Genomic DNA, 19,208 nt, shown 5'->3' on the forward strand with positions numbered 1-19,208 from the left:
GAGTACCACCAAGTAATTTAGCAGGCGCTGAGGGTACAGCAGGAATAACACTGAACATAAGTGCTTTCAGCCTAAGACATTGTGCTGACCTTTTAACCCAAAAGATCAATCTAATGCTTCCCACCTGCATTGCCCTCCATTTTAACATCTTTCCCCTCATCTGACATGATGCAGAGGAATGGCAGGTTGCATTCCTTTTTGTAATAATCACAATCAAGTCAGATAATTCATGTAGTTCTTTGGCCTCTCTGTTTTGAAGTGCATTTTCTGTATGTATCATGGATTTCACCTGATTTTTAAGGGATAATTTCATTGAGTACAGGCTGAGGATCACGCAATTCCAAATTGGATACTATACTGCCATCACTGGCATAATAATGTTACATGACAGATGTCAGCACATAGGATTTTTGTCAAGTAAATGGAAGTTTAAAATGTTATTTTATGAACAGGAAGTTTTGGAAAACAAACATTAAAGGCTGTGTTTATGTAAACCAAATCCATAAATAATCACCTTTCTGGTCATTGGAACCATCTTGTATAATCTGTCCACTTCCAACATGGCTCTGATTGGTTAGAATATAGCCATTTGAGGAGTTAGCTGACGTTGTTACCACTCTCACCATGGTTACAGTAGGAGCCTGCTGAAGCACGTGAATGGCATGTGCAGAAGACTGTTGGGAAGTTATTAGAGAAGCAGGCATATAGGCCACAGACTTTGTTACAACACCAGGTGGCTGGGGGGGAACTGCCATTATAACAGGCTGACCACTAACTGGGGAACCTAGGAAAAAAAAAAGCCAGCAGATTCAACATTTTCACATGTCAGAGAACATTCATGTTATAGCCATGGAAATAATTTCCCTGTTGTTCTACAATGCAAAATATTCATCCATTTACTTTTTTTCCTTACTTTCATTTTAAAAAGGAACACTTTAATCTTCTCAGAATCAGTTACTACTTATAGGAGCACACTAGAGTCAATGATGCTATCATCTACTGGCTGAACAGAGCCTACTCCCATTTGGATAAGCAGGGCAGCACTGTCAGAATCACGTTTTTTGATTTCTTAAGTGTCATCAATACTATACAGCCAATATTGCTGGGGGAGAAGCTCTGTTCAATGCCGGCTGGCACTTCCATTGTATCCTGGATAATGGACTACCTGACAGTTAGACAACAGTTTGCGCAGCTTCAGAGCAATGTATCAGGCATGGCTATTAGCAGCTCTGGGGCCCCACAGGGGACCATATTGGCTCCCTTCCTGTTTACCCTGTATACCTCGGACTTTAGATACAACCTGAGTCATGTCATCTGCAGAAATTCTCTTGATGACTCAGCAATAGCTGGGTGTATAAAAAAAAGATGAGAGAATGAATACAGGGCCCCAGTGGAGGACTTTGACAAATGGTGCAAGATGAATCATCGGCAGCTCAACATCAGTAAGACAAAGGATCTGGTGATGGACTTCAGGAAGACCAAACCTGTTACTACTGATGGTGAGGATGTGGATGTGGTGAGGACCTACAAGTTCCTGGGGGTGCACCTGGATGACAGACTTGAGTGGAGCACCAACCAAGGCTGTGTACAAGAAGGGCCAGAGTCACCTCTAGTTCCAGAGGAGTATGCAGGTCTCTCCTTCATATGTTCTACCAGTCTGTTTTCACCAGTACAATCTTCTATGTGGTGGTGTGCTGCAGCAATGGCATCAATATGGCTTAATAAACTGATTAGAAAGGCTGACTCTGTTATAGAGTCAAACCAGACACACTGGAGGCTGTGGTAGAACAAAGGACCCTATGGAAAATCCTGGCAATTCTGGACAATTGTTTCTCACCCTCTGCATGTCCACTTTGGCCAAAAAGAGGAGCACTCTTAGTAAAAGACTGCGCTACGCTGCTCCAAAGAGCACTATATGAGGTTATTCTTACCCTCGGGCAATAGGCTCTATAATGAGTCAACCTATAGCCGAGGAAGTGATGACCCCCCCCCCGCCCCTCCTGTTAGACTGTTTGAGGTAACTTTTTTTTATTCTTTCGTACTTCTCTTCTAATATTTGTATATCTGTGCACCTGTAATGCTACTATGACACTGTAATTTCATTTGGAATCAATAAGGTACCTAGCTATCTTATATAACATGAAATTTCTTCTGCATTTACACATTTTTAATATAAAATCATCAGCATCGAAATAGGCAGAATGACCAACAGTTCAATTACTTTTTTTGATCCTTCATAGGCTCTGTATTATTAAGATAGCTTTTCCAATATTTCTTCCTGAATAAACTGGAATTTATTCCAATTAAATAGTGGATTAATTTGAAATAATCACATCTGAATCCCAATATGTCCAGTATACTATTTGTTAAGTTATTTGAGAGGCAGACATTTAGACCATAGATTTTGTTACAACACTGATGGCTGGGGAGAGTGGGTGGAGTGTAACTGGCTATTTCCCAACATGGAATCAAATTGCAGTTCCTGAGCAGTAGAACCATCTAGTACATGGAATCTGAATGGGGTGCCACAGTTGTGATGCTACTGCAGCCAAGGAGATTCTGGAGTTTGGAGTTCTACCCCATGAACCACGTGGGCTTCCTCCGGGTGCTCCGGTTTCTTCCCACAGTCCGAAGACATTCCAGTTAGTATGTTAATTGGTCATTGTAAATTGTTCTGTGATTAAGCTACTGTTAAATAGGGTGAGTTGCTGGATGGTGCGGCTTGTTGGACCAAAAAGGCCTCTTCCGCGCTGCATCTCTGAATAAATAAAACATAATGAAACAGAAGGGAACAGAAATTTTAAAAAATGAGAAAAGATTAAAATATAAAGTGTACAATGGACATTTAAACCTAACGTCTAACAAATTAAAGAGTTTAAGTGTGTGAAATCGTGCTCTTGGTCATGCAATCAAATAAAAAGCAAAATTAAATAATTTAATGTGGCAGATCCCAAGGCGTGATGTAAAGAGGAATAGTTACCTGGTGCACTTTGAGAGTAACGAACCTCTGGCACTGATGCCAGTTTGGAACTTGTGAAATCATGGTCATGTGAGACAGGCGACCCTTCACGAGACAAGCATTCAGGTGTCTGCAACCCACTTGAATGAGGAGAAAGAAGACCTGGGTGGCTAGGAGATGCAGGGGCACTCCTGAAATATTAAAATATAGTTTATATAATGATCACTTTATATAACACAGGTATGTTTCCATAAGAGATTCTATCTGGATGAATGTGCACCCAGAGTTTAGCTTTTTGATAGCTGTAATGAGAAGAAAGTCTCTGAGCTTTGACATTTGTGTCTTTTCACAGAGTACAGTTACTTTATGCATTGAATTTGTGCAAATTTCTTGTAAATGTTTGAACGATGAGCATTGCTTTTCAAAACACCATGGCAACTCTAATTACTACGATTTAAAACCAGGTGACTGCATTAGGAGAAATAATCTTTAAAATACAACTTGATACTTCATAATATTGACAATGATAATTTGAACAGAACTACAAATTTTGATAATTATTCCGAAGCATATTTTGTATTTATCTATATGGCTCCTTGAGAATTGTAAGCATCTCAAAATAGGCACATGGAGGGCCAGTTTTGGTACTCAAATCATTGTATTGAACAAGACTCTGCATGCACAAGATATTTTAGGAAATTTACCCTCTTGCTGGAGTATACCAAAATACTATTAAAAATTAATTTCTTACAATTGATTTCTGAGGAATGCAATGGTAGAAAGAATCACAAACCTGAATGTAAAAAATGAGTCAGCTCATTTGGCATTTACTAGCAATTTTGCAAAAAAAACATGGTTGATTCACTACAAAGTTCATTACCCTCACTGATTCAACATGCTTAAGCCACAACACACTGAAACAACATTCTTCTTTAGGCATTAAGATCACAGAATGGTATTATATAATTGGAAAATGTACGTAATCTAATGAACATCTTTTGTAAATCTTGATTGAGATATTGTGATTTTCCTTTACAAACCATGAATTATTTATTATTAACCATGAAAATTTCTACAAATCAATTGCATTGGAGCTTGGTTCACCTCCATTAAATGTTAATAATATAGATAACTGTGGTTATTAGTGAAGTGAATAGCCTTGCACTAGAAATGTAACACTTATCTTTGATGTTATAAGCTTTTTAAGTACATTTTTGAGAGCAGAATGGCTCAGAGAATTTCAAATTAAACTATCTAAGGTTTAATCAAGTAAGATTGAAAATTCACTATTGCAACTAACTCAATGATCAAAATACAAAAGAATAATAACAATCAGAGCATTGAAATTTAAGGAAATCTGCTAGATGCAATTATGGAAGCAGAGTGTGACAGTAATAAAAATGTTTGAAGATACATAGAAGGGTGAAGATGAACCATGAGGCAAGTTTACAACAGGGGAGCAGTGAGGGCAGTGCAGCAGAAAGAGAGAAAACAAATGTTAACACGAGAAAATCTGCAGATGCAGGAATCCTGACAAACAGTCTCAGCCCGAAACGTTGACTGTAACTCTTCCTAGAGATGCTGCCTGGCCTGCTGCGTTCACGAACAAATGTTAGACATTTTCAAAGGAAAAAGAAAGAAAATGTGCCAACAGGAGTTACCAAAATAGCACCAACCACCAGTCAAAGTGGAAACCTAGTGATAAGATAAGATAAAATAGAGGAACAGGTCAGGAGCAAGGTGAGTTAAATGATGATGATGAATATGATGGAACCTGGTGTGAACTGGGCTGGACAAATCAGGGTCAAAGCAGGTCATCATGATAGGAGAACAATGTCATTAATTTGATAGACCATAAAAAACTATCCTGTCTGGACTAAATAGATTTACTAAGTTAATTAGTACACAATCAGCTTGCTTACCAGTGAGAATGTGCTCCTAAGAACAAATGTACTCTTGGAATCAGCACTGAAATAGATCATTATAGCATACAGGTGCATTGCTGACAGCAACACTGTGCTAAAGTATGTTCAAACATTTTAAAATAGAATGAAATATATATGCAGATATCCTAATTTTTCACAAGGTCAGACATGTCTTGATTCAGTAGACACAATAACTGAGAAGAAAGTAAAATCTGTCATAGTAAATAAAAGTTTACAAATACAATATGCAAAGCAGTGGGTACATTATGGAAAACAATTGTTCACTTTATATAGCTCTTCTGGTGTTAACGAGCAATTATTTACCTACTTCTTCACACCAATTCCTGTGGGATAGCTTTTGTATGCTCTATGTCATCTACGTTTGGTGGCAACTGAGATGGAGCATTTGTATCACCTCCTGATTGTGATTCATTGTGTCTTTCCATAATTAGAATTCTGGCATAATACAGATCACCTATTCTTGTTCAATAAGGAATGTAGAAGAAACTTCCCATTACATTTGAGGACAATTGCTGATAATGAGAGGTGCAATACGGGAACCTAACTTGGGTCTCCTGTTACAAAACTGAAGCTACAATTCCCAAGGATGCAAAAATAATCTAAAAGTAATCAAATCACTAAGAAGTTAAGTCTAAAGCTCGAGTGGAATCAAATGATTTAAGGTAGAAGATGATTTCCCCCGACAACGTAACTGTAAAAAAATAATCCGTTGAACAAATTTAGAGTTAAAAATTAAAGATTAGCATTTTTATTTTTCAGATGTACACTGAAACTTCAATACAGTGAAATGTGTCATTTTGTGACAAAATGACTCAGTAAGAATTGTGCTAGGCAGCCCGTTAAGTATCATCATGATTCTGCATGCCCTCTACTTACTAACCTAACCCAAATGTCTTTGGAATGTGGGAGGAAAGCAGTGACACAGTGAAAACCATGCAGTCGTGGGGAGAATTGGCAGTTGAAGGAATTAAACCCAATCGGTGATTGTCTGCACTGTAATGTGATTCTCTAACCACTACACTACCACGCCTATTTTGTGAAAATTACCTACTTTACCTAGTTCCCATTTTACGAATGCTCTAAATTATAAAATTCAGTATTTGAGTGGTGGAGATATGGGCAAGTTTATGGATTTAACAGTGCTGGTTTTTATCAATGCCTGAAATACAATTCTCTCTAACCACAATGGAACTCCAAACCAGGAATGCAAGAGTCTAGCTTTCAGGACATTAATTCTTCCAAAACGCCATAAAAATATTGAACCCTGTAATTTAAGATCAGACTTGTTCTCCAACTGGCTCCTTTTTAATTGAAGACAAACTAAACATTGAATTTATTTAGAAACGAGAGAAAAATCTGCAGATGCTAGAAATCCAAGACACACACATAAAATGCTGGAGGAAGTCAGCAGGCCAGGCCACATCTATGAAAAGGAGTACAGTCAATGTTTTGGACCAAGACTCTTTGGCAGGACTGGAGAAGTAAAACTCCAGTCAGAATGGGGCTCCATCTGCCAGAAAAAAAGGGATCTTCCAGTTGCCACTTATGCTGCATCCGCTAGAAAAAGCGGGATTTCCCGGAGGCCACCCATTTTATTTCCAGGTCCCATTCCCATACATCCACCCATGGCCTCCTCTACTGCTATGATGAGGTCACACACAGGTTGGAGGAACAACACCTTATATTCCGTCTGGGTAGCCTCCAACCTGATGGCATGAACATCGATCTCTTGAACTTCCAGTAATGCCCCAACCTCCCCTCCCCTTTACCATTTCCCATCCCCTTTTCCCCCTCTCACCCTATTTCATTGTCGCCCATTGCCTCCCACTGGTGCTTCTCCCCACTTTTCTTTCTTCCATTGCTTTCTGTCTCTTTCACCAGTCAACTTCCCAGCTCTTTACTTCATTCCTCCCACTTCAAGTTTCACCTATCACCTTGTTTCTCTCTCCCCTCCTCTCACCTTTTAACTCTATTCCTCAGCATTTTTTCCTCCAGTCCTGCCAAAGACTCTTGGCATGAAATTTCGACTGTACTTTTTTCTATAGACGCTACCTAGCTTGCTGAGTTCCTCCAGCATTTTGTGTGTGTTGCTTGAATTTATTTAATCGGGGTTGTGGGGGTAAAGAGAGAACACAGGATCCAGAATATGATCTTCTGTATATAGTTCCAATAGAGTTAATCAGTTAACTTGTGTTTGAAGTTTTCATTTAATCCGCAGCTAAAATATACTTCTGTTAAATATTATTCTGGCATATCTCCTAAAAAAAAAAATCCTGGCATCATGCCTGAAAAATTGTGTCTAAATTTAAGATTATATTTCCTTGCTCCAGATTTGCATCATCAAAGGAAATATCAATTTTTATCTATCAAATCATTAATTGTCATAACTAGTTCATTTAGGTCTCCTCTTAAAAGTTCTAATCTCAAGAATACAATTAGAGATGTGGTGACTGTATGTACCGACAGCAATAACAAAAATAAACTAAGTTACTTGAGGGTTTTCATTCATTCAAAATATTGGAACCTATGACACAAAAAACATATAATCTCCATCCTCCTGTGGCTAGCAGCTTTACAAACTGATAATTATTAGTCGATATACATTCTAAAAATACAATAACTAACAACCGTGGCAACTCGTACAGTAAGCAGAGATCCAGGTCAAAGCTCAACAGAAATACTAAACTGTCTGTTGATTTATTTTCCCTTTGGTATCCACCCCCTATTTAGTATCTATTTACAGACTTGGACCTCTTTCTGAAAATCTGCAGACACAGACTCCTAATCCATCATTCTTTAGTGATAAAGTTCTGAAGATTGCCCCCAAGCATGTCAAAAACGTTGGAGAAAATTGACTCATCATTGCAAGAAAAAATATGATACAAAATGAGGCACAAAATTATTGCAATAGACAGGTATCAATTTCCTGCTAATAATGAAGGTGCCAAGAAGAATGTTCCAGATGAAACCAACATCATCACTGTCTCATAGAAATTTGATCAGACTAAATGTTTGAACAACTTTTCAAAAAATAAATTTCTGGTAAGCTAGAAGAAAACAACAAAACAAAGTCTTTTTATCAAAAAGGAGAATTTCAATGGGATATTACTTATGATGGGGATAAGTTCATCAAAATGGAAAAGGGGAACAAGTAATTTGTAAAGAACAAAATTGGTTTATCAGATTTAAAATTGCATTTCTTTCTGCAATGTAAACATTGACCCATTGATCATTTTATTCTGTCACGCTACTCAAGTCAAGAAGGAAACTGAAAAATTTGGAAGAGTCAGTACTAGCTTTTAAAGCACATCTTTAGTAACTGAACACATAATTATGGCAGGGCAAAATATACATAGCCATGAGTCCTTTGTTCTTATTAAATGTTGAGCTCTTATTTGAATTTTCTGCTGCAAGAAACACAAAATTACAATCCTCAAAAATTTTTTAAGTACAAAGGGCCATGAATGTGATCATCTACTGCTAGCACTCTTGCCTAGGTTCTACTTCCAGGCATAAGGTAACTGAAATCATATTCCACTAACAATCTCCTTTGATTTTTCTTTTATTTCCAGATAAGTACGGGGGCAACAACAGTGAACTAGAACCAGACTGGAGATCAGCAACAATTTTACATCCAAATTAATGAAACTGGAATCTATTTATATGTTGTTTGAATCAATACATCTTGGGCCTACTGAAGAATCAAGGCAGCAAGAAAGAAGCTACAAAAAAACTGGAATGCACCAAAAAGAATACAAGTTGAATAAAAATCTACATTTCAGTACTAACGTCATTCTTACCAGGCACGGGCTAGAAAACAAAAGATGCGTAACAATTAACACGTACATCACTAAGTATGACACCTCCAACAATCAACGGTCTCAATATTACGTTAAAATGTTAAACTAATCACGATTCTCTCGAAGTTTGGCTGAAATACAGTTATTTCTGCTTCAACTGGAAGAGATGCCAATCAAAAAGAACCAAAGCCTTGCTTTCAAATGAGAATGGGCATATACATAACTGTACAACATCTTATCTATCCAAGCTGCTCTTTCACACTTTCAATGAGATGGGTAAAAAAAACAATCACATCCTTCACAGTGGTGTTCAGTGAGAAAATCAATACAGTAATAATTACAGTAGGAACAAGGGAAAACACTTACTCAGCTCTGCACACAGCCAGAGGACAGCACAAGGGAAAAAGAAGGCAAAAATTGTCAGCACCACTGCACCATGTTTTGTCCTTTTACGAGAGCATTTGGGATTATTGGACATATCACAATGCATTTGGGATTATCTATCCCTCAGCAGCTGAGAATTTTGGAACAGAGTATTCCAAATAAAAAAGCACTGATATTTACTCTGCCACAAAACAGGTTATGTGCATTGGAGTAGTTGCAGTACTTTCTACAGGGTTCCTGTACAGTCAAGTCTATCTTTATACCAAAGCATTCCTCAGCCCGATCTTGCTCCTATCACAATTTGCATTGTAAAAAGATATAGGTATGCACATGGCCTCTCCATGTTACCGTAGTTTCTCTTGGGTGCACATAATTAAACATTTGAAAGGACTATTCAAAATAGTCAGCCCCAGCACTAATCAATGTTTTTTTACATATAAAATCAGAATTGTTCAAGACATACTGTGAACTTATCCAAAAGTATTTCACAATTTAAAAGAAGCATTACGTCCATAACACCCAAAATGCAAAATGGTATGGCTTCCAACCTGGATGAGATGGGTCCAAAAGGCGTCCTAAAACAAGACACTCCTCTCTGCCTGCGTTTTCGGAATGCCTGCTCCACTAATTTTATCTCTGATGATGGGTCAATTCTCCAAAACGACCCTTTGCCAGGTTCTTCCTGTGACCGTGGTACTTTGATAAAGTACCGATTTAAAGAAAGGTTGTGTCGGATTGAATTCTGTCCCAGCAAGGAAAAATTAAGAATACAGAATGTTTAACTGCAATTAAATATGCACACCAATTAACTGAACAGAGCACAACAACTCAAGATCACATCCCGCTCAATTAACAAATTATTTTTGTTTTATGCGTAGGTAATCACAAGACAATTTAAATTCCTAGTCAAGAAATTTAACAGATCAAACAGCATAAAAATAGGCCTATCAATGTCATGTCGTTGCAAGTCCATATCCAATGAATCCCGTTCCCAAACAACAGGAATTCTGCAGATGCTGGAAATTCAAGCAACACACATCAAAGTTGCTGGTGAACGCAGCAGGCCAAGCAGCATCTGTAGGAAGAGGTGCAGTCAACGTTTCAGGCCGAGTCCTGACGAAGGGTCTCGGCCTGAAACATCGACTGCACCTCTTCCTACAGATGCTGCTTGGCCTACTGCGTTCACCAACAACTTTGATGTGTGTTGCTTGAATCCCGTTCTCTGTTCTTTGTCCACAGCCCTGCAAACATTTCCTTTTTTAGGTATATAGTTAATTTCTAAACATGCATCACATGGTAGGGCACATATTAAGAACAATTTATTAAAAGAATTTCCTGTAACGCACTGTCATATCCTTTCCACATTTGAAGTAGAATATGCACCCATTGTATAGACTACTTCTGAACTGCAGCTTTTCATTAAGCTCACATACTCATTTCGAACACATATCCTGCCTTGCTGTTTTTATACATACATAGTTGTCTGATCACAAGGCAATGCCAAAAATCTTAGATGTTCTATTACTTCGCCTGATGATTGGAAATTTTTGAGATCTGTTACCTTTATGCATATAATTTTAGTTTATCCTTTTAAAAATATTTCGACCGTTTTATTCAGAAATAATTTTAGTTTTATATACGCTGAATAACTTGGTCACATTCTAAAATGCAAGCAGTTTGCCACAAGGCACGTTTTGTATGTCTTAGAAACGGCAAATAGACACCAAAAAAATTTTTAATCCAGCATTGAGAATTCAGCTAAAAACTATCAAAGAAACACAATTTCTGAGAATCTCACATTTTTTACTCAGTCTATGATTGCTAAGAAATATTTTAAGTATTAAATCAAAACAGTATTTTAAAAACTTTTTCATTTAGTTTTGCATTCCTATGCTCCATTCTTGCAGGCTCCAAGACAAAAGTAAAATTCCTGATGAGAGGCATGTTTGTTTCTTGGCAGCAGGTAACACTAGCCCTTCATCTCTGTGATCAGCACACTGTATTACCTAGATAGGTAGAATGATGTCTTTTTGCTAAAAGCTCCAAGGGCTCAATTCAGAATGAGCTTTGAATTTTCCGAGTTTAGTATGAAACTTAGCAAACTTTCTTTATTCATTGAAAATTATTTTTATATATATGGAAGCAATAGCTCACATCTTTTTCAACAACTGCCTCACAATTCAAGCAGTCATGATCTCTGTCCTACCTTTGATCCCCAGTGCTGCATTTTAATTACCGTAATTCAAAGATAACTTAGCAGCTAATTAGACAATTCCAAAGTCTGGCTAATCTGATAGAATCTTTAAACATCACTCATAGGATAATCAAGTAGTATTAAGAAATGATTTACCCTCACTTGTAATTTTCTACCCCAGTGAGTACACCCACCTGCCATCCTTTGTCAGCTGTCCTGTAGTAAGGGTAATGCTTTGTGATGTGTGCATAGATGCCGCTTAGTGTTAATTGCTTATCTTGAGCAGATGATATGGCTTGCACAATCAGCTGTGCATAGGAGTAGGGGGGCTTTGAATCATCCTGTACAAAACAAAAGAAATACAATAAAAACTGAAGTGTGCATATCTGAATCTTTTTGAAAACTGATTATGGTCAGACTGAAACAAAACATCGTATTTTCAATTACAAGACATGAGAGAGCGCAGATACTGTTGAACAGGATGCTGTCGCCACCGCCATGCACATTTTCAGGGATCGTGATTTCCATGACTCCACTCATCTTCACTCGTCCCATCACTAAACTGTTCCCATAACCTATGGACTCACTTTCAAGGACTCAACAACTCAGTTTCTTGATATGTATTGCTTATTTATTTATTATTTTTTTTCTATCGGTTTGTATTTGCACATTGGTGGTCTCTGTCCTATTTGGGACAGTCTTTCATTGATTCCATTGTGTTTCTTTGTAGGATTTACTGTGATTGCCTACAAGAAAATGAATCTCATGGTTGTATGTGGTGACATATATATACTTTGAACTTTTAAACTTTGACGGAATTATCCTCTCTGGTTCAAGAGCCTGATGGTTGACAGGTAATAACTGTTCCTGAAACTGGTGTGAGTCCTGAGGACCCTGTACCTTCTTCCAGATGGCAGCAGTGAGAAGACAGCAAGACCTGGTGGTTTTGGGGGGGGGGGGGGGGGGCTTGATGAAGGATGCTGCTTTCTTGTGATAGCAGTTCATGTGGATGTACTCAGTGGTGGGGAGGGGTTTATGTGTGATGGACTGGGCTGCACCCTCTCCTTTTTGTAGGCTTTTCCTTTCAAGGACATTGGTGTTTCCATACCAGCTGTGATGCAACCAATCAATATACTCTCCACCGCACTAGAAGTTTGTCAAAGTTTTAGATGACATGCTGAATCTTTGTAAACTTCTAAGAAAGTAGAAGTGTTGCTGTGTTTTCTTTGTAATGGCACTTACATGCTGGAGCCAGGACAGGTCCCCTGAAACGACAACACTGATGAATTTAAAATTGCTGACCCTCTCCACCTCTGATCCTCTGGTGAGGACTGGATCATGGACTCCTCCTGAAGTCAATGAACAGCTCTTTGGTCTTACTGACATGGAGTGAGAGGCTGTTCTTTTGGCACCCTTCAGCCAGATTCTCAACCTCCCTCCTATATGCTGATTCATCATCACTTTTCATTTGGCCAATGACAATGGTGTTGACAGCAAACTTAAATATTGTATTGGAGCTGTGTTTAGCCTCACAGCCATAGGTGTAAAGCAAGTTCAGCAGGGGACTGAGCACATAGCATTTTGAAGCACCTGTTCTCATGGTGATTGTGGAGATGCTGTTACCAATCCAAAATAGAGGATCCAGTTGCAAGACGACATATTGATGTCAGCTTGGCCCTCCCCATTAGCACTTATCCCTGCAAACATGCTAAATGTTATACTGCCCCTACATCTCCTCTTTCAACATTATTCAGGGCCCTAATAAGTCCTTCCAGATCAGGCAGTACTTGACATGCAAATGTAACAGTGTAATTTATAGTATGTGTTGTCCCTGGTGTGGCCTCCCCTACACTGGTGAGATCCAATGTAGATTGGGGAATTGCTTCCTCAAGCACCTTCCCTTTGTCTCCTGTAACAGACAAAATCTTCTGGTGGCCAACTACTTCCACATCCTCAAACAAACTAATCGGTCCACAGCCTCCTCCACTGCCATGTTGAAGCCAGACACTGACTGGAAGCGCAATGCCTCATATTCTGTCTCTCCAACCTGACAGCATTAACATCAATTTCTGTAACTACCAGGAATCACTACTCCCCTCTATTCCTTCCCCATCCCATTTCCTCTTGGTCCTGCGGCTCTGTAAACCCTTGTCTTCCCCTTTCCCCACCCTCATGACTTGCCCATCACCCACATCTTCCTCCCTCTGGTTCCCTACCACCCTCCCTTCATTCCACAGCCTACTGTCCTCTCCTATCAGAATCATCCTTCTTCAGCACCTTGCTTCTCCTATCAAATACCTCCAACTTCCCAGTGTTCCCTTCCCCTCCCCCACTCTACTACCTTCTCCCATCATCTGCCAACTTCTGTTCTGCTCCTCCCCATACCCTTTTATTCTGACTTCTGCCCCCTTCCTTTCCAGTCCTCCATTTCCCTCCATTGATGCTGCCCGACCTGCTGATTCCTTCCAGTGTTTTGTGTGTGTTGATTATTTAATTTTATTAGCTTAGTAACACAGTAAAAATAAATCCAGGCCTAACATATTATTCAGAGTACAATTAACTGAGATTCAGAGGAAAGTTGGTATTGTGAGTTCATTATTGAATTACATATCCAGAAGTTTGGAAATGATAGTCTGATGGCATAGATAATTACACGTCTAGGTCATTCAATCAGTTTACCTAAGTTTTGGAAATGAGAAAACTAGTATCAGTAATAGTAAAATATGATCTGGCTCCATAATTACTTTTTGGAATTTTTTTAGAATCACAAGGCAGCAAACTCTCAGCAACACACTTAAAAATTGCTGGTGAACGCAGCAGGCCAGGCAGCATCTCTAGGAAGAGGTACAGTTGATGTTTCAAGCCAAGACCCTTCGTCAGGACTAACTGAAAGAAGAGATAGTAAGAGATTTGAAAGTGGAAGGGGGGAGGGGGAGATCCGAACTCTTAAACGACTTCAGAAGTGACCTAAAAAAGCATTCAGTTCAACAGCAATTATGAATGGCCATCAAATGCTTGTCTTTCCAGTAACCCCAACAATCCTCTGAATGAACAGAACACCATCAAATGTAATGATTCTATACAATAGTGCTGTACCCTTGATATGAGCTATCCGTAATACAATTGAAGTATGACAAAATACGGGAAGAAGCTTAACACAGAATTTCTCACTAACACAGCTCTGCATTTCAAAATTATTGCTGACTCCTGAATTTCAGCTGAGGCACTGGCTTGAATGACTTCCAAACCTCCAACTTGGAAAGGAAGGATAGGGAGGATGTAATAAAAGGAATTTCCACTGTAGATTACTGTTAGTGAGAACTCTTACTAGAAGATATTTCTGTTGATGTTAGGCTACAACAGACTCAACAGTCAAAGAGCATTTCTACAACAAGCCCCAAAGCAAGCTTGAGAAACACCACATCAGCTTGCACCTGGGCACACAGCCTCCTTCCAAGTTCTCGAACTTTAGGTTACTCACTCTTCTTGTCTGTAACAGAAATGACTATTCACATAGTAGCAATTTTCATTCAGTTTTACTTATTCAATTTGTATAGTATACCCTGCTGTGCAATTCCCACAACCCCACCAGTTACAACATTGGCGCTCCCTGAAGCTATGTACTCAGCCTGCTGCTGTTCACACTGCTGATGTATGATTGTGTCGCAGGATCCAGGTCAAACTGTGTCATCAAGTCTGTGGAATGCACAATAGTGATTGGCTTCATCAAGAACGATGACGGGACGGAGTATAGAGGGGAAGTGGAGCAGATGGTGGATTGGTGTGAGAAGAACAACCTAACCCTGAAAGTGGAGAATTGTGGATTTCAGGAAGATGCAGACAAACCATCCCCCTCTGTGGATACATGGCTCCTCTGCAGAGAGAGTGACTCAAGATCCTGGGAGTTCACATCACAGATGACCTCACCTGGTCCCTTAATATCACTTCCTTGAACAAGAAGGTACAGCAGCACCTCCACTTCCTAAGATTAATGCAAACAAGGCTCACTCCCCCATCTTAACTGTGTTTTACAGGAGCACCACTGAGAGCATCCTAACAAATTGCACCTCCGTCTTGTATGGGAGCAGTCGAGCACCAGACCTGAAGTCCCTACAAAGGGCTGTGAAAACAACTGAGAGGATCATAGGGGTCTCTCTACCAGCCAGAGAGGATATTTGCCAGGAGTGCTGTATAAGCAGGGTCCTTAGTTATTAAGGATACCACCCATTCATCCTGCATTCTCTTTTGCTTTCTACCACTATGATGCATAAAAACAAGAATGGTCAGGATGAGAAACCTTTCTTCCCCCAGGCAATTAGGCTTCTGAACTCCCGATGCGTCACTGGTTAATCTGTTCTGTACCTTACAATATTTAATATTAACGCACTTTAGTTTGTTATCAATGTATGATTCATCTAGATTTTAACTTTACCTTCTAAGTTATCACATCTTATGCATTTTACACCTTGGTTTGAAGAAACGCTGTCTCATTTCTATATACATTACATACACGTATGCAGTTAAGTGACAATAGACTTTAATTGACGTTACACAGACTAGGAAGTGCTGCTACCTGCGCCATTAACCGTATCAGAGATATTCCTTTTGTTAATAGCTTGTCCTCTCTCAACTTCTCTCCTACTGCAAAATAATCTTTTCTCTCTTTCTATACAAAGGGTCCCAACACTGAAAGTTTCGAGCATTTGCTGATTATTATTATAGATTTTTAGCACCTGCAGTTTTGATCCTTCCTCAGAAGCAGCTGAGACAAACTAACTAAAACCACATATGATAAAATGCAGTAGTTATTACAAAAGCTACCAGAAACTCTAGAACCATAAGTCACTGTCTTAAGAAACAGAGAAAAGGGAAGAATATGAGAAGAAGTCTGAGATTCATACATGTAAAACGTTTGCACACCTTAGGGCTATCTCCGCCAGATGTTTCGGCCTGCTGCTCGGATGCTGCCTTTTCAGCAAATGCTGCAGCTAGCTGTAGGTCTCTTGTGATGTTGCGTCCAAAACGGTATCCAGAGGAGCCGGCACCACGAGGGCTCACAGGACAGGAATTGGGAACACTGAAAGCAATTCAGAAAAACAATCCAGTCAAAAGCTGCTGCATTTATAAAATTTAAGATAATTTAAGATTTATAAATTTATGATCAACTTTAGGGAAAAAAGACATTTTCAACAGTTAAGATAGAACAGAACCCAGGGTGACGTACTATCATAAGTAGATTGCAAAATAACAATTTAATAATGCTTTCTTCCTCAAACAAAAACTATTTATTTCCTCATACACGATCACATAGAAAATAGGTCTTTGGCCTCGTCCAACAGTTTTATACTAGTCTCCCTTGCACACCTATCAGGCAACAATCGCATGAAATATCTCTCCTGGCCATTAAGAGTTCTGTCATTACATTATTGAACATTTTTTATGAATATTAAAGGAATCAAGCAATATTGTAGGGTAGAGTTGAGGTAGCAGATCAATCATGATTTTATTGAATGAAACAGGTGTCAAAAATCCTTCTCTTGCTCTTGTGCTTTGTTGGATTCAGGTCTAAATTGTTACCACTTTTTATTTTTCAGTCACTTGTAGTACAGCTGGCTCTGTATCTTTTAAGTTTATCTGTAACCCTGAAAGGTCACAGCAGTGTAAATTAAGACGGTCCTTGTTGTCTCAAAAGCTATTCTTATAAGAAAATTCTCTTATTTGTCCAGCCTGAATCAGTTTTCAGTGTGAAGATTTTTGTCATTCTTTGGTTCTTTCTTACTTGCAGTAGAATGAGTTTTTTTTGTTATGAACATCTAATTAAATGGCTGTAACAAGATTTATGCCTCATTCGTCACTTCCAAAGAACCTTCTGCACAATATTACCTGCAGATCCGAAAGGTTCTATAGCACCAGTTGACTTTCATAAAGTACACAGTCGAGGGGGGAAAAAGCTGTCACTTCAAGTAATAATGATGTGCAATATATTTTTTGAAACTTGTTTTTTTTCTGCAATGCAAAAATAATGGAAATGATTCCACTGCAAAATTCCTGGGAGGAAGGCTGTGTTGCCCTTAAGGCATTTATCTGACTTTGTTGAGTCCATGCTTTAAATGATTTGTTTGTACCTATTTTCTAGTTTAAGTTAAAGGTTGATAATTATGTTACAGTTTAACAAAGGTAAATTCATTGTCTATGGTATATCATGGCATGCGATGACGTCACCTCCGGTTTCGCCGTATCTTATGTGTAACTCCGGTTCAGGAAGGTGTGAAGGTGGGTGCCATGCGTGCAGCATGATCGTGAAGAGCTCCGTTTCTACCCATAAAGAAACATTATAGAAGCAACGCCATAAATCCATAAGAAAGTATTTGAAGTAAAAATATTAACGTGGTTTTTGTTAAGGAAGCGGCAGTTGGGGCGGCGCGCATGCCAGCTTTTCAATTTCAAACATGGGGTGGGCTCGAGCCCGGCGGTGGTTTGACAGGACCCCCTTGCTTGCTTCTCGGGGCGGCTGGAAACACTCGCTAAAAGAAGAGAGCATGCGTGGTCTCCAGAATGAAATAGACGCTGTATATGTTTGTATTTTTTGTTATCAACAGTTTTCACCATACGATGTTAATGTGGAAGGGTGAACAGTAAATGATTAACCTTACTACGACTCTGTCTCCATTGGCTCCGGTTTAACTTGGTGTTTAGTCAGAGTTTCAACACACCGCACGAGAAAACTACAAAGGATTTGCATCCAACTGAAAATACTAATGCATTCACTAATTCACCACAATAAATCACATCAGATATCAAAGCTGACAATGGATCTGTTTGGTACTTAACCTACCATCAATTAATTTAAAATTGTCAATTACTTGGAAGCTATTCTCTACATTCCTAAATGTTTCACTAATATAGTGGATTCTGGTCAATTGGGCGATCAGTTAGTCGGGGCAGCTGTTTATTTGGAACAACACTGAAGAATAAAAACTAATAGAGAAAACAGCCAGGATTAATTTGGGACACCACGCCCCTTAATTGGGACAGGAGACAGTTGCCAAATAGTTTCCAACTAGCATCAATTGTGTTAAATTATCCATTTGGGTTAACGGGCACTGATTCAAAAAACAGTGATTTTTAATAATTTTGTTTTTAATTTTGACTCTACAAAATTTCAGACCCTTGCCAAGATGCCGTGAAAAGATTTGACATTGGTCCAAAAAATTATCCTATAGAATCAAATTAAAAGCCATCTGCCTAACAGTGTTAGCTGGAAGAGATAACCAGAGTGTCGAAATCTACAATTGCAAGCTTGATACATCAGCAAGATAAACTGTGGGAAGAATAGGCATTATGCAAGAGACAACGGGAACCCTCAAAAATGGAAGCATAAAGGCAAGGATGCAGATGTTGAAGAGGACCTCAATCAATGGTCTTCCAATTTAAGAGGACACGGTATGCACATCAGTGGACCCATGTTAAAAAGCAAGTCAGCGGAGCTAGCTAAGACGCTGAGTTATTAAGTTTTTAAAGCTACAGATGGTTGGTTGTCTCAGTGGAAAAGTAGGCGCCACATTAAATTCAAGAAAGCACATGGTGAGAGAAGTAGTGCTGGTGCAATAAGTGAAGAAACATATAAATCTACAAAACTCCTTCAGTTGCTTCAAAAACTTTGTACCAATGAACAGGTCTTTTTAATCGTGCCACATTGGACGGTTTTCTTTGCTACAAACACACATTATCGTGTTCAAAGAAAGCAATGGATCACATAACTGTTGTGTTATTCACATATGTTAGCAATTGATAAAAAGAAATTGGTTATTGGGAGAAACATTAAGCCTCGATGCTTTAGGTAGCTAAGAATGGATAGTTTACCTGTCAAGTACTATGCTAATATGAATGCTTGTTAACAATTGTGTAGCACATCTAATTTAGAA

General features: G+C 38.9%; 1 protein-coding gene across 1 annotated transcript in view; it reads right to left on the reverse strand.

The window, feature by feature from the left end:
• foxk1 (forkhead box K1) overlaps positions 1 to 19,208 on the reverse strand; it is a 139,594-nt gene that overhangs the window by 25,675 nt on the left and 94,711 nt on the right. The window contains 5 exon segments of the mRNA XM_072268698.1: positions 515 to 784; positions 2,981 to 3,150; positions 9,638 to 9,831; positions 11,478 to 11,624; positions 16,204 to 16,360. Coding sequence (XP_072124799.1) covers positions 515 to 784; positions 2,981 to 3,150; positions 9,638 to 9,831; positions 11,478 to 11,624; positions 16,204 to 16,360 — 938 coding nt within the window.

Source organism: Mobula birostris, chromosome 9 (genome assembly GCF_030028105.1).
Source record: "Mobula birostris isolate sMobBir1 chromosome 9, sMobBir1.hap1, whole genome shotgun sequence".
Lineage (NCBI taxonomy): Eukaryota > Metazoa > Chordata > Chondrichthyes > Myliobatiformes > Myliobatidae > Mobula > Mobula birostris.